The sequence below is a fragment of the Heloderma suspectum genome, chromosome 6 (assembly GCF_057233095.1).
Source record: "Heloderma suspectum isolate Gila_16-S chromosome 6, 16-S_ref, whole genome shotgun sequence".
Taxonomy (NCBI): domain Eukaryota; kingdom Metazoa; phylum Chordata; class Lepidosauria; order Squamata; family Helodermatidae; genus Heloderma; species Heloderma suspectum.
In genome coordinates this window covers 80769128-80785283 of record NC_139463.1, presented here as the reverse complement: position 1 = coordinate 80785283, position 16156 = coordinate 80769128, and the positions used below count along the sequence as shown (strand labels likewise).

Below are 16156 nucleotides of genomic sequence, written 5' to 3'. Positions count from 1 at the left end.
CGGAGATTCGTGGAGAAATTCTCCGCCATCCCTACTCATGATTAACTTAATTCTCACTTTTTTCAATTGATTTTAGTAATATTTTTAAACTAGATCCTACCCATTGTCTTTCTATGTCTCATCTCAGAGCAGCTTCTTTTGCATCAGAAAGTGTTAACATTTTTCTCTACATCATTCACCGTTTCATCTGATCATTCTTCATTAACAGCTACAAGAAAATTTAATAGAGATTCACCTTCACATGTATACACTGTCAACATAGAATGAGTTTGAGTTTCCTGTCTTTCATTGTGCAATCATCTCTCTGGCAGTTGATGACCTCCCTGGTTTCCTGAAAGTCAATGAAAGACTAGGAGAAGATATCACTAAGTAACACCTCTCCCATGGGCCTTTTTTTTTTTTTTTCCAGATCAGGAAACACAGGTATCCACGGATCCTTGGATACTCAGTTAGAGAAATTGACTCTAAAGTTTCATATCTATCACTGTGATACTTCCCATTCCATTTTGGAATCACTGAGTAAGTTTCCACTTTGTTTGTTTACTATTTGCACAGAAATGAGGAACCAGACAGAGGTGCATCAGTTCATTCTCCTGGGTCTAACAAATGACCGCAGACAGCAACATATTCTTTTTGGACTTTTCCTGCTGCTCTATATGGCCTGTTTGCTGGGGAATGGGGTCATTTTGGCAATAGGCTTTGCTGAGGCACGCCTCCACACCCCCATGTATTTTTTTCTACGACACCTCTCTTTTCTGGACATATGTTACTCTACCGTGACTGTTCCGAGAATGCTGGGTGGCTTCCTAATGCAGCAGCACTCAATTTCTTTTATAGGCTGCCTCACCCAGCTTCACTTCTTCCACTTCCTGGGCAGCAGTGAGGCTGTGCTTCTGGGTGTCATGGCTTATGATCGCTATGTAGCTATATGTAACCCTCTGCGTTACACTGCCATCATGAGTAATTTGACTTGCCTTATGCTAGCTGTGGCTACCTGGACTGCTGGGTTTTTTCATGCCCTGATGCACACAGTGATGACCTCCCAGCTATGGTTCTGTGGATCTACTCTTATCCAGCACTTTTTCTGTGACATCAAGCCCCTGTTAGCCTTGGCTTGCAATAGCACTGCCCTCAACCTCACCCTTCTTAATGTTGTCACTGGTTCTTTTGCCCTGAGTCCCTTCTTCTTCATTCTTCTCTCCTACCTCTATATCATCTCCTTCCTCATCTTCCAAGTCCAGTCATGGCAAAGTCGCTGGAAAGCTTTCTCGACCTGTGCCTCCCATCTGACAGTTGTGGCTGTCTTCTATATCCCAGTTATTTCCAACTACATGCTTGCCTCTGCCAGAGAATCTTCTAAAAGAGACATGATCTTGTCTCTGCTGTATACTGTAGTTACTCCAGTTTTAAACCCTCTGATTTACACTTTGAGAAATCAAGAGGTAAAATCTGCTATGAGGAAAATGCTAAAACAAAAACTCCTCTTTAGAAGGAAATAAATGTTTCTAATTACCTCTGGAATACTATTACGTAACTAATTGTTCTCTCTTACACCCTATTGCATACATACACACAGATTACAGTAGCCAAGATTCTGTCACACACTGAGCCTATTCACATGTGCACAGGGGGAGGGTGGTTACAGTAACTGGAGGGGGTAGCGAAAACACTACACATGGACCCGTTAGACGTAGGGATGTCAGAGAATTTCACCACGAATCTTGGGGAGGCCGAATGCCAGTGCATTCGGCCCCCCGAAATTGGTGGCGAAACAGTCTGCCCCCTGCCCCCCCGGGACAGGACTTACCTTGGGTGAATCTCCCTGGCGGCGGCAGTTCGGTGGCGGTGGCGGCGGCCGGTCTTCCGACCGGCTGCCTCTGCCGCCATTTCCAAGGTTTTTTTTAAAAAAAATGTGATAGGCTACGTAAAGATTTACTTAGCCTATCATGGCTAGATTTTTAAAAAATACCATGATAGGCTACATAAATCTTTACGTAGCCTATCACAGCTGAGTGAAAAACAAACACCGTCTAGTCTACGTAAACATTTACATAGACTACGGCGAAAATAAGGGGAATGCAAATAGCATAGCATCTATGCTATTTGCGTTCCCCTTGTTTTCGCCGTAGTCTATGTAAATGTTTTCATAGACTAGATGTGCCAAAATAAGGAACACAAATGGCAGCGCCCATGGGCGCCGCCATTTGCGTATGCACGTTTTTTTTTTTTCACTCAGCTGTGATAGGCTACGTAAACATTTACGTAGCCTATCATGGCCGACTGCAGGGACGCAAATGGCGGCGGCTACGGCCGCCGCCATTTGCAGTCCCGGCAGGACAGGATTCGCAGCAGGAGGGACGGGGCGCTTCCCCCCCGGCCAGAATTTGGGGGGGAGGGATGGGACGCCTCCCCCCTGGCCAGAATTTCGGAAGGAGGGACAGAGTGCCTCCCCCCCACCACGAATCAAATTTCATCACAGGTAAGTGACTTTCATACATCCCTAGTAGATGTCAGACAACTGGGAACCACGTGGCACCACATGGTTTCCACTACCCCCCCATTTCTCGGTGAGCTTACCTGAGTGGTTCGTGTGGATGCCGACATCCTCCATGGTGTGAATGGGATCTCAGTGGCCTCTCCATCTTCCCAAAAACCTGTACAACCATCGAGAAAGTCCGTGGTGGCTAGAGTGGTTGGCCCACAGTGGTTGATGCTCTAGCCAGTGGACTTTATGGTCATGGCCTGCAGGTTCTTTGGGGCTCATTTAGGCCACCAGAAAGCCTGCCACATGTAACTGTAAGCTACCCCAGGGCCCTTTAACCTTTTAGCAGGGGGTGGTTGCCCCAAGTGTCTTAGTGACCATGCAGAACATGTTTTTTCTTTCTTTCTTTCTTTTCCCCACACAACACATTAAGCCCCTGTGGTTAACAAAAAAAACCCTAACCAACATGGCTTAGTGTGACGTCTGAACAAGGCCACTGTATCATATCACCAAGAGACATAGTCAAGGATGGGCAGGGTTATCCTCTCTGAATTTTCAAATACTTTTTAAAAGTCATATAAATTAGTCATTATTACCTCTAACCTATTACCTTAAATTCTATGTGACAAACTAAATGCGCTATAATCTGGGACACAACTGAAGGGGACAGCATGCAGGACCTTACTCTCACCATAGACATTGGAGAAATGAGGCCTAGTAAAGGGTAAATGAGAAAGGGAGCTATACTGGGGCACTGGCAATCACAACACATCCAGGGCCTACCCCACTGTGGTGTCATGGGATTGAGACATTGCTGTGAAGACAAGAAGAAGCGCCCATTAGCCAGACAATTGATGCAGTGCCTGGAGCCAGGGTAGGGATGTACGAAAGTCACTTACCTGGTCCCTCAGCTTGCTTCGCGGTGGGGGTAGGGGTGAACGAAAGTCACTTACCTTTTCTCGCAGCTTTTTCGCGGTGGGGGGGGAGCGCTTCGCTGCTTCCCCCGCGAAGTTCAGGCCGGGGGGGGAGGCTTCCCGCCTCGCCCGGCCGAAATTCAGGCCGGGGGGGGAGGCTTCCCGCCTCGCCCAGCCGAAATTCAGGCCGGGGAGGAGGCTTCCCGCCTCGCCCGGCCGCGAACACGAAAGTAAAAAAAAAAACAACAACACGTCCCCTGATCTGGAAAGTCAGCCGTGATAGGCTACGTGAATCGTCACGTAGCCTATCACGGGTGACTTTAAAAAAAAAAAAAAAAGTGTGTACGGATAATGGCGGCCCCCATAGGGAGCCGCCATTCGCGTTCCTTATTTGGTCGCTGTAGTCTACGTCAATGTTTACATAGACTACGGCAAAAATAAGGGCAACGCAAATAGCAAAAAAAAACACCACACACGTGATAGGCTACATAACAATTTAAGTAGCCTATCATGGCTAGATTTCCAAAGTCAGCCGTGATAGGCTACGTAAATGGTTACGTAGCCTATCACGAGTGACTTTGAAAAAAAAAAGTGCATACGCAAATGGCGGCGCCCATGGATTTGCGTTGCCCTTATTTTCACCGTAGTCTACATAAATCTTTACGTAGACTACCCGGGCCCAAATAAGGAATGCAAATGGCGGCGCCCATGGGCACCGCCATTTGCATAGGCGTTTTTTTTTCCCAAAGTCACCAGTGATAGGCTACGTAACGATTTACGTAGCCTATCATGGCTGACTTTGGAAATCTAGCCATGATAGGCTATGTAAATCGTTACGTAGCCTATGACGTGTGTGTGTGTGTTTTTTAACATTCACTTTGTAATGGCGGTGGCGGCAGCCAGTCAGAAGACTGGCCGCTGCCCCCGCCCCCGCCGAAACACTGCCGAAACGCTGCCAGGACCTGCCTCCGAGAGGGACATTTGAGGGATGTAAGTCCCATCCCGGGGGGGGGGTCGGGGGGGCGGAGAATTTCACCGCCAATTTCGGGGGGCCGAATGCGTTGGCATTCGGCCTCCCCGAGATTCATGGAGAAATTCTCCGCCATCCCTAAGCCAGAGTAGAGTCAACCATGGCAAGTTGGCATTGGTCTCAACTGAAGTCGCGGACCCTTACTGTACGATGTTAGGTTGTCCCCATTGCAGATGCTGTTAATTAATAAAGTTGTGTTGATCGTTAACTCAATTTATGGTCTGCTGTCTTCATTCGTGGTAGTGGGACTAGGGATGGCGGAGAATTTCTCCCCGAAACTTCGGGGGGCCGAGCGCGAATGTGTTCGGCCCCCCGAACAAGTTTCGGGGAGAAATTCTCTGCACCCCCCGCCCCCCGCACACACCCTGGGACGGGACTTACCTTTGCCGAATGTCCCTCCCGGCGGCGGGTCCGGCCGGCGGTTCGGCGGGTCTTCGTCAGGGGCGGGGGCGGCAGCCGATCTTTCGACCGGCCGCCGCTGCCACCATTGCAATAAAAGAAAAGAAAACGCCCCAGTGATAGGCTACGTGACGATTAACGTAGCCTATCACGGCTAGATTTGCAAAGTCAGCTGTGATAGGCTATGTAAATTGTCACTTAGCCTATCACGGGTGACTTAAAAAAAAAAAAAAGCGCGTCCCGATAATGGTGGCCCCCATAGGGAGCCGCCATTCCCGTTCCTTATTTGGTCGCCGTAGTCTACGTAAACATTTACGTAGACTACAGCGACCAAATAAGGAACGCAAATGGCGGCTCCCTATGGGGGCCGCCATTTGCGTACTGTTTTTTTTTTTAAGTCACCCGTGATAGGCTACGTGGTGATTTATGTAGCCTATCACGGCTGACTTTGCAGATCTAGCCGTGATAGGCTACGTTAATCGTCATGTAGCCTATCACGGGGGCATTTTTTTTTTAACTGTTTAGTTCGCGGCCGGGTGAGGCGAGGCGCCTCCTCCCTGGCCTGAATTTCAGCTGGGCAAGGCGGGAAGCCTCCCCCCCCAGCCTGAACTTCACAGGGGGAGCAACGAAGTGCCTCCTCCCCACAGTGGGAAATCTTCGAGGACAGGTAAGTGACTTTCGTCCACCCCTAAGTGGGACAAACAAACTCAACAATCAAAAGGCAATCAAAGTAAACTGAAGAGCAGAGAAAGCTGAACAAGTCCCTTCAGGTTCCTTCAAAGAGATGAAGTTTATAATTGTAGGAATATGCTGATTTCTATAGCTGAGGTGTGGAGAACCACTGTCAGCCCCAGGTCCAAATTCAATTTCAGAGAGGCTCTTGAAGTTTGCATTCCAGTGGTGGGTGGGGCTCAAGGGAAATGAGGGAGGGGTAGGGATGACTTTTCCTAGCAACAATATATTGTTCCTCGTTTCAATGTAAATTATGTTGGGGTGGCTTGGTCTTGAATGAAGACCCATGAGCTTTATGGAACTCCTGCTTGTGATGGAAATGAAAACTGCTAGAACTGGTTTGTTGATACAAACCTATACAGTTGCCTGAAATTTTGGACTCTGCTTTGGGGTGTGGCTATGGGGACTGTTATGATGAATGCCTGCACTTCAAAATCTGCCTCTACACCACTGCTGAAGCAAAAGCATTCCATGTTGATCTGAAATACTGCACTAACTGTCTTATCACAACATGCAGAACAGTGTTTCTTTGGATGACAGAGCATAAATAAGGGGAAATTATTTTATCATTCAGCTTACAGTCAAAAGAAAAGAGAGGAAAATGGATATCCATAAGTTTAAGCAATGATTGTATGAAGTATGTGAGCAAGAGAGGTGCACCAGAATCTTTGCGGCATCATACAGGATTCTTGAATGTCTAATAGCCCATTTACTACAGTGTGCTGAACTCTAGTACAAGGAGCCCAATTAATTCTATTACATTTATCTGCATGTTGCATTTCTGCAACATGAAAAACAAACTGGTGTACTCAGATGGTCTTTCCTGAAGGCACCTATCAGACCAAAACTTGATTAGCTTCTGCAAGGCTGCTGCATCATTTTACATACAGTTTAACTATAAATTTTACTTTATATGCTCAGAAGACTATTGGTACTAGGGTAGGGATGCTGGAGAAATTTGAGATGGATTAAAATGAGCTCAGATTTCTAAGAATCTGATCTGCAGAAACTGCTGTGGAGCACCCCCCTCAGGCCGCAAGGAGTCCGTGGACTTTTGGATGACTTTTTTTTCCCTTTCCTGAAATCCATGCATACAAATCCATAGAAAAATGCATAAATTTCTGCTGAGGAAATGCTGAATGGAATGGGGGACAATACATGAAATGTTACGTACTGAGGTAAATTATGTAAATACGTACATAAATATTTGCATCACTATTTGCATATTTTTCTGCATGATTACATTTTTTTTTGCATCCATCTGTGGGTGGATGCTGGAACTAGGGATGGGGGAGAATTTCTCCCCGAGACTTCGGGGGGCCGAGCGCCAACGCATTCGGTCCTCCGAAGGTTGTTCAGGGAGAACTTCTCCGCCCCCCCGTCCCCTGCCCCCCCCCCGGGATGGGACCTACCTTTCACGAATGTCCCTCCCGGCAGCGGGTCCCAGCGGTGGTTCGGCAGGTCTTCGTCAGGGGCAGGGGCGGCAGCCAGTCTTTCGACCAGCTGCCGCCGCCGCCATTACAAGCAAAGTAAAAAAAAACAACAACACCCCTGTGATAGGCTACATAACGATTAACGTAGCCTATCACAGCTAGATTTGCAAAGTCAGCCGTGATAGGCTACGTTAATCGTCACATAGCCTATCACTGGTGACTTAAAAAAAAAGAAAAAAAAAGCATGTACGGCTAATGGCGGCCCCCATAGGGAGCCGCCATTCGCGTTCCTTATTTGGTCCCTGTAGTCTACGTAAAGATTTACGTACACTACGGCGAAAATAAGGACAACGCAAATAGCGTTGCCCTTATTTTCGCCGTAGTCTATGTAAATCTTTATGTAGACTACAGGGACCAAATAAGGAACGCGAATGGCGGCTCCCTATGGGGGCCGCTTTTGCGTACGCTTTTTTTTTTTTAAGTCACCCGTGATAGGCTACGTGATGATTAACGTAGCCTATCATGGCTGACTTTGCAGATCTAGCCATGATAGGCTACGTTAATCGTCACGTAGCCTATCACGGGGGCGTTTTTGTTTTTTTTTACTTTTTATTTCACAGCCTGGCAAGGCGAGGCGCCTCCTCCCCGGCCTGAATTTCGGCCGGGCGAGGAGGGAAGCCTCCCCCCCCGGCCTGAACTTCGGGGGGAGCAGCGAAGTGCCTCCCCCCCACTGTGAAGCAAGCTGCGAGACCAGGTAAGTGACTTTCGTGCACCCCTAGCTGGAATGAAAGACACCTGACAATCCACGAAACACAGACAGAGTGGGTATTACACCGCCCGTACATCCCTAATTGGTATTGCTTATTAATAACTAAAGAGAATCAAATGTCACATATGATCCCTATTTCATAGGTTATGTCAGACATATACTCAGGGATGTCATAAGAATTCTAATAGGGATGCTTGAAAAAGTGAGCACTGCCTTTCAAATTGTTACAAACAATATCAAGGTGAGCTTAGGCTTATTTGCAGTCTGCTGCAAACAGGAAAAAACAGTTCACCTTGATCCGCCTTCCTATGCTGCAGGGATCCATTTTTTAAAAAAACCTTTGGGGAAGGAAAGGCAGAGCTGGAGACCACAATGGACACCATGGCAGCCCTGTCAGAGTCCCTTGTTTTGCTAGGGATGGGAATGGGAATACCAGTCGCACTGTGATGTCCTCAGTGGGAAAACAATGCCATTTGCATCATTTCCACCAAGATCTTCTCCCTGGTGGAAATGATTCAAATACCATCATTTCCCCAACAGGAACAAGGGGACCATTAGTTCTAGTCACAGCCACAAGGGCCTCTGGAGCACCTGCCACATTTTTCACCGCAGTTGCCATCTTCCCCTGGTTGGTTTCAAGGAAAGTTGTTTATTTATTGTATTATTTGTTTATTCAGTATATTTCTAATCCACCCAGTAATTAATATTCTCTGGAAGGATTGCAAACTGCTAAAAAACTAAAAGGTCATAGAACAGCGAAAAGTATAAAATACAATATCAATATTTACAGGAATAAAATACGATATAATGCAAAACACGGAACACCACAGGAATCAATAAAAGAGCCATAATAACCTAAAACTAGTCTCTAAAATGCCTGTGGGGAAATAAATGTCTTTGCCTAGTGCTAAAAAGATCACAACACAGATGTAAAGAAAGGCAAATATCTTTGGGGAGTTTTTTTCTAGGGATGTCACGAGGATCCAGTTGGGGCTCGAGGTTTGGTGATTTCTCGACACCCTGGAAGCCAGTCCACAGATCCCTTGCTTGTCTGACTCAGTGTGCACCAAGTCAGACAAGCACAGGGATCCCCGCTTGTCCATGAGCTGCCATTTTGAGTAAAAATGGTGGCTCCACTATTTACCTACATCATCATTTGCATAAATGGTCTAATTAGACCGTTTACGCTTGTCATTTGGCATGAATGGGGCCATTTGCTGCCCCATTTTATGCAAATCGTGACTTACATCAATAGCAGAACTGCCTTTTTTACTCAAAATGATGGCTTGCGGATGCAGGCACACAGCACGCTGGGGCCCAGGCTCCTACAGACTGTCTGGTAGCTAACACAATGCATTTCACAGGGGCAGCTGGCCAGTGGAAGTCTGGCAAGCAGCGCCCGAGGCAGGCTCCAGTGAATTCTCCCATCCCCAGTTTATTCCATAAGTTGGGTTAGGGATGGGCAAATTCACCCCATCCCCTGTTGGTTGCTGGGCCCCTGCCAGTCACCCGGCCCTGTTCGCAGTGCACGTTGAGCTGCCAGGCAGTTCGTGGGTGCCCAGTGAGTGGCGCATGGCCTCCCGCTACTCGTCCGAACCGCCATTTTGTGCAAAATGGCAGCGTGGCCTTTTCCATATATCATGGTTCTGTGCAAATTGTGGCCGTAAAGAGGCCCATTTATGCACAATTACTGGCATAAAATAATCCAGGGCAGAACCTATGATAACAGGGAAAAAATGGGCTGAAAAAATAAGTTTTTAAAGAAAATCTACAACCATGTTAATCTAGTACTGGAGCACAGCACATGCTAGACCTTCCCCCTGACCTGACACAACAAATAGTTTCCCAAAGAATGCTGCACAAACAGAGAAATTGGCTCATAAAGTTTAACTCCAGATATATCTATGGAAAGAAACCTGTAATATGTGTTAAACTGCTGGAGATCACTCATCAAATTTTAAACTCCTATAAATGAGCCATTTCTTACCCTTTGTATCTCAAAATGGGCACCTCTCCTGAAATGCCATGTTACAGAACAATCCTCTCAGCCAGTTTCTGAGGTTTCTTTGTTTGTTTGTTTTGTTATTTGTGGCACTTATATACAACTGAATATAATAACATCTCTCAGTGGTTCACAACATTAAAATACAATACTAGGAGCACAAATTAAAACACAGCATTAAAACACAACATTAAGAACACTTCCGACTACAGTAAAAAAAGAAAAGAAAAATCAAGGAGCAGTAAAATGGAGCAGCCTCATTGATTTACTTACAGCCCAGGGAAAGCCTGGGTGAACAAGTGTGTCTTCAGGAGGCGTTTGAAAAATGTCATGTTTTCTGTCTCCTGAACTACACGAGGGAGGGTTTTCCAGATGGTGGATGCCGCTACAGAGAAGGCCCACCATCTGGGCACTTCATGGTGACATTCCGTTCTTTTTGGAATGACCAGCAAAGCCCCCTCTGCTGATCTTAAAAGTTGCCTTGGTATGTACAAGGGAAGGCGGTCTGCTAAGTATCCTGGTCCCAAGTTTGTTAGGGCTTTGCATGACAGTAACATAACCTTGTATGCAGCCAGTGCAGTTCTTTTAACACAGGTGTTACGTTGGCATAGCTAGGTATCCCAGTGAGCACCCTAGCTCCTCCATTCTGCACTAGCTGCAGCTTCTGAACCATGCATGAGGGCAGCCCCACATGGAGTGTATTGCAGTAGTCTAATCATGAGGTTGCCAGTACATGCCTCACCGTGGTTAGGCTAACCCTATCCAGAAATGGGCATAGTTGGCGTACCAATCGAAATTGGTAATGGGCGCTCTGGGCCACCAAGGCCACTTGGGCTTCCAGTGACAAAGATGGAGCCAGAAGCACCCCCAAACTACGGACCTGCTCTATGTCCTATAAGATATAGAATGGACTTCATTCCTAATTTCTGGGTATACTGGAGGAATGCTATTTGTCCAACTCACCCTTAACATAGGGCCACAACTGTGACCTTCTAAAAACGTTGGCCATTCAAAAATACAGTTCAGCAGTATGAATTGGTTGCAAAAATTGTCTGCATTCTCAAAACCAATAGGCACTTGCATTGTATCCCCACATGAGCAATCAAGAAACACAGGTGCATGTTGGTGCTTTTTCCCCAATGACAGCCAGCAATGTTTTATAAGCTGGATGTACTTTGCAGAGGTTTCTGGCTTATAGGATTCACTCAGCAATGAGGGTTTCTCTCTTGTGTCCCACGCCCACCTCAAGTATACAACTTATTCCATGCTCCAACGGTGTTCCGATCTTCAATTACCTTCTCTTCTTAACTTATTGGATAAGTGGGTTCATCAAGGTATGAGGTGTCTGCAAACTGAACAAGTGCAATAAGATATCTGTGTTTTATTCTAGTGATTCGTATTTGTCCTATTCTTTCCTCCCGTAGTGAAAATTTTAGACGCTACTGCCGGCATGAATAGGGACACAACACCCTTTGTCTCATTGTGAAGTGTTTTATTAATTCAGCTGAGTAAGGATAACTTTTTGAAGGCAGTTGCCATGCGTCAGGCTAAATGTAGAATAACTACTGGCGTGCTTTGTATTCCCAAGCAGGGATAAACTGAACATTCCAGAGCAAACCTTGCTTGATGTAGTAGTATATGTTAACAGCTTACTTGAGCCAAGGAAAGCAATTTTATAGAAGGCAGTTTTATATTTTCATTAGAACTCATTGAGTACTTGAACACTGTGTATCTGTGAGCATCTCAAATTCCTGGCTGCTGTTCTGAGCAACTTGAACATTTCTGGACAAGATGTTGATTGGAAGTGTGTTTGAATAGTTATATCTCACTATTGCTTGGAATGCTGACACTTCTTAACCTCCGGCCTTGCTGGTGGGTGGGTGGGATGGCACCTTTTTGCACCCAGCCCCTAGGAGAGACAAGGGAGGGCCAGTTTCAAAGTTCAGGTGCTGGGCACAGAGGAGTAGTGCACTTCAGAGTACCACTCCTGCTCTGTTGTCACCTCTTTTACCTTTGTAGTTTGACACCTGCTTGCCCACACAGTGTTGGTTATTTACTGGTTGCTGGCTTTAAAGCCAAGTAGGGTTCCACCCCCACCCCACCTTGCTGGTCCAAAATGACTGAGTGACTAGCAGGGGTTTTCCACCTGTGGCACACTGCCCTGCTGAATGGATGTCAATGTGGATTCAGTTGGCACATACAGTGTGGGATTTAGGGGAAGGAAAGCCAATATTAAAATTTGGTGGGTATCCTGGGGAACCATTAAAAATGAAGGGAGGCTTCTTATGATCTACCTATTTCATGGCAATGAGGCTATAACGGGTGGGGACAGGTCCTCCACTTTGGGTTTGCCTGATTTACCTGAATGGAACTATAAGGCCTGGGCAAGAAGAGTGGAGCAGACAGGCTCCCCTTCAGCTAAAAATGCAGGCTGTGGGGACCTTGCTTATGTGAAAGTCTAGTCATTGGGCCTGAGCCTGGGGACCTCATCCCAAAAGATTGCCTTGGTGGGAGGGATGTTCTTCTACCACAGTCTGATAGGAAACCCACACTGAAGGGAGGGAGTTATTTATGTTAGGCTATTTGCCTGTTGCAGATCCCTTATCTGAAATTAGTTAAATAAAGTTGTAAACTCTTTTAACCCCAACAATATATGTCCCGTCGCTTTAATGTGGGGCATAGGTGCATAGCTCAGAGAGTTTTCCCAACTGTTCCAATGCATCCATGCATTGAGCAGATCCACTCCCTTTTAACTTGAACATAGGGATGTATGGACTGTGTAAAATCTGCTCTGTGTTTTGTGGATCGTCGGGTGCCTTTTGTTCTGTCATCATAAAAAGGTAAAGGTGTCCCCAACCAGTCGTGTCCGACTCTAGGGTGCGGTACTCATCCCCGTTTCTAAGCCGAAGAGCCAGCGCTGTCCGAAGATGCTTCCGTGGTCATGTGGCCGGCATGACTGAACACCGAGGTGCACGGAACGCTGTTACCAGATGCAAATTGTTTTTCATCATGGGGAAAAATACACAATTACTTAAGGGGTTTCATAACAATTTACATAATTCACCTTAGCATGTAACATTTAGTGTACTGTCCCCCATGCCTTTCAACTTTTCCTCAGCAGAAACCTGAGTATTTTGCTATGAATAAATATGTTTAAGTTTTGGGAAAGTAAAACGCACACATGGGCGCGTGCACACACGGACACCCGAAAGTTCACAGACTCCACAGTTTGGAGTCTTAGAAACCCAAGCCCATTTTAGTCCATCTTGAATTTCTCCAGCATCCCTACTTGAACACTGGTGTCAATCAACCACTTCCAGGCCATTTATTGACCCATTCACTTTGTTTCCTTCCCATTTTCCCCCTTTGTTTCCTTCCCACATTCAGAAGGGTAGCTAATCAAATTGTGTGACTGATTTTAACTTCTGGCTGAAATGTTAGGCCCCCCAAAATGTTGTTTTGTTCAGTATTTTTCTTTGCAACAAAATAGATGGGTAAAAAATAAGCTTCTAGCTATTAAGTTGAAGAGCCAAAGCGAAAATTATCTTTTGTCAATATGTATGTTAACCATTATATTGTGCAGTAGAGGTTGGGTAAGGGCTGTGGAATGCTTACAATAACATTTTCCCTTTCACACCATGGGAAAAAAAGTTTGTTTAAAATGGTTAATCCTCTGATGGATTCTAAAACTTTGGTAGCATCATTCATTGTAAATGCAAACACTTTCTCATGAGTGTTACATGATAACAAGAACACCATGTCAACAGCAGAGAACACTACTATTTTCCCTTTGCCTATTGCTTGTGAGTGGAATGTTTCACTTCTCAGCAATGGAAGAGGAAAAGGGCCAAAACTGTAAACTCTTTTCGCTACTGGGATTGCAGGGACACATTTTGTAAAAAAACAAACCTGTAGGAGTAATTCAGGTTCTCAAACCACTGTCACAATTCAGGATCTTTATTAGCATCAGCAATTTGCTAATTCAAATTAGTTATAGAGAGTTTCTCCTACAAAATTTCCAAGTCCCAAGACATGGTCTGAAGGCACATGAGGCATCTACCTAGGGATGTACAAAAGTCACTTACCTTTCCGCGGATTATGTTGATGTTGGGGGGGGAGCCTTTCCATCCCCATCCCTCGATGGGGGGGGAGGTGATCCGTTCCTCCCCCCCGGAATCCTCCATGGCCAGCTGTGCTCCGCGGCAGCTCCGCAGAGCAGCCAGCCAGGCCCAGGCCAGAGCCGTCTGCAGATGGATTTCCGGCCGCGGAGGGCTCTGGGTAAAAAAACACACAAATAAACCATGTATGCAAATGGTGGTGGCTACGGCCACCACCATTTGCATTCCTTATTTTTGGCCATCTTAGTCTACATAAATATTTACATAGACTAAGACGGCAAAAATAAGGAACGCAAATAGCGTCCGCTATGCTATTTGTATTCCCCTTATTTTCGCCATCTTAGTCTATGTAAATATTTACGTAGACTAAGATGGCCCAAACTAAGGAACGCAAATGGTGGCGGCCGTAGCTGCCGCCATTTGCGTATGCGTTTTTTTGGGTTTTTTACCCAGAGCCCTCCGATGCCGGAAATCTGGCTGCGGACAGCTCTGGCCTGGCTGGGCCTGGCCTGCTGCTCCACGGAACTGCTGCAGAGCACAGCCGGCCGTGGAGGATTCCGGGGGGGGGAGGAATGGAGCACCTACCCCCCGGTGAGGATTCCAGGGGGAGGGACGGAATGCCTCCCCCCCATCAACATAATCTGCGAAAGCTAAGTGACTTTCGGACATCCCTACATATCAGGCAAAATTGCATACAAAATGCTTGCATTAGGAGAAATATGCACACAAAAAGGATACAAAATTTCATGCAAACTTCTTTTAAAAGAAACCTCACAGTTCAGGACAGATCAAACTTACTTAAGAGTGAAAGGAAGAGAAACCGAGAGATACTGAAACTGGCAGATCCCTCCATTCCTGGATAGCCTCCTGATATAGGTAAGAGATTTCCCCAACACTCTGCAGTGTTCTTACACCTCTTTCTTACTCTCTGCTTTCTTTTTAGTGATGGAGAACCAAACAGAGGTGAGAGAATTCATCTTGATGGGCCTGACCAACCTTCTCGAGCTTCAGAATACACTCTTTGCCATTTTCCTGCTGTTGTATTTGACCAGCCTAATGGGAAATGCTGCTATTGTGGTTGTAGCAATAGCTGAGCCACACCTCCACACTCCCATGTACTTTTTCCTTGGAAATCTTTCCTGCCTTGACATCTTCTATTCCACAGTAACTGTTCCAAAGATGCTAGCTGGTTTTCTATCAGAGTTGCAAACCATTTCCTTCAGTAGTTGCATGGCCCAGCTCCACTTTTTCCACTTCTTGGGCAGCAGTGAAGTCATTCTTCTTGGGGTCATGGCATATGACCGCTATGTCGCTATATGCAACCCCTTGCGTTATACCATCATCATGAGAAAGCAGGTCTGCCTCCTGTTGGCCGCAGCCACTTGGTCCACTGGCTTTTTTCATGCCTTGATGCATGCGGTGGCAACTGCCCATCTCCCTTTCTGTGGACCAAATCACATTGAACACTTTTTCTGTGACATCAAGCCATTGTTGAAACTGGCCTGTGGCAGCACCCACCTCAACCTCATGCTCCTCAATACTGTCACCAGTTGCATTGCCATGGGTCCCTTCATAATCACTCTCCTCTCCTACCTCTACATTATTGTGTTCCTTCTCTTCAAGGTGCAGTCACGAAGTGGCAGACAGAAAGCCTTCTCCACTTGCGGATCCCACCTCATGGTGGTGGCTTTGCTCTATGTGCCAGTGTTGTTTAACTATATGCTTCCCTCTGTGGGTAATGCATCTCAAAGAGACATGATGATAACCCTCATATACAGTGCAGTTACCCCCGTTTTGAACCCACTTGTCTATACATTGAGAAATCAGGAGGTCAAGACTGCCTTACAAAAGACTCTAGGAAGAAAGGTTTCCATTTGTTCCCGAAAGGAAATGATCAAAAGGTACCCCATCCATGATATTTCACAATGACAAGTACTAGACACCTAGTGGAGGAACTGCAAAGTACAGAAGTATAAGAGAAAGGTGGTTGGTACAGTGTGGATAAATATCACTGATGCTCTCTCAGATACAGCATAGTTTAACAGAACCTGCTACTCATGATAAATTATTTGATCTTCCTTTGAAATTCCTACTGCTGTGCTGTGCTTGGAGTGAAATCTCCAAATTGGCTTTGAATGTTGTGTTGAGGAAAATTCAGTGGCAAATTTGATCAAAGCCTTGATAAACCTGAAGCAATATGTCAGTAGCGCTATGTACTTATTTTCAAGGATTCCCCCAACAGGTTTTAATTTGTTGGTGATTTTTAAAACATTAATT

The 16156-nt window shown here is 46.0% G+C and overlaps 1 protein-coding gene and 1 pseudogene across 1 annotated transcript; both read left to right on the top strand.

The window, feature by feature from the left end:
* The first annotated feature begins 557 nt into the window (after positions 1–557).
* LOC146341424 (olfactory receptor 12D1-like) lies at positions 558–1499 on the top strand. The gene has a single exon (XM_084808345.1). The coding sequence runs from the start codon at positions 558–560 to the stop codon at positions 1497–1499; it is 942 nt and encodes a 313-aa protein (XP_084664471.1).
* Positions 1500–14824: 13325 nt separating this feature from the next.
* LOC146341423 (olfactory receptor 12D1-like) lies at positions 14825–15795 on the top strand (annotated as a pseudogene).
* Positions 15796–16156: the final 361 nt, after the last annotated feature.

Bases quoted from the DNA above. Each gene is read 5' to 3' on its own strand.
- LOC146341424 (XM_084808345.1), top strand. From the start codon at position 558: ATGAGGAACCAGACAGAGGTGCATCAGTTCATTCTCCTGGGTCTAACA.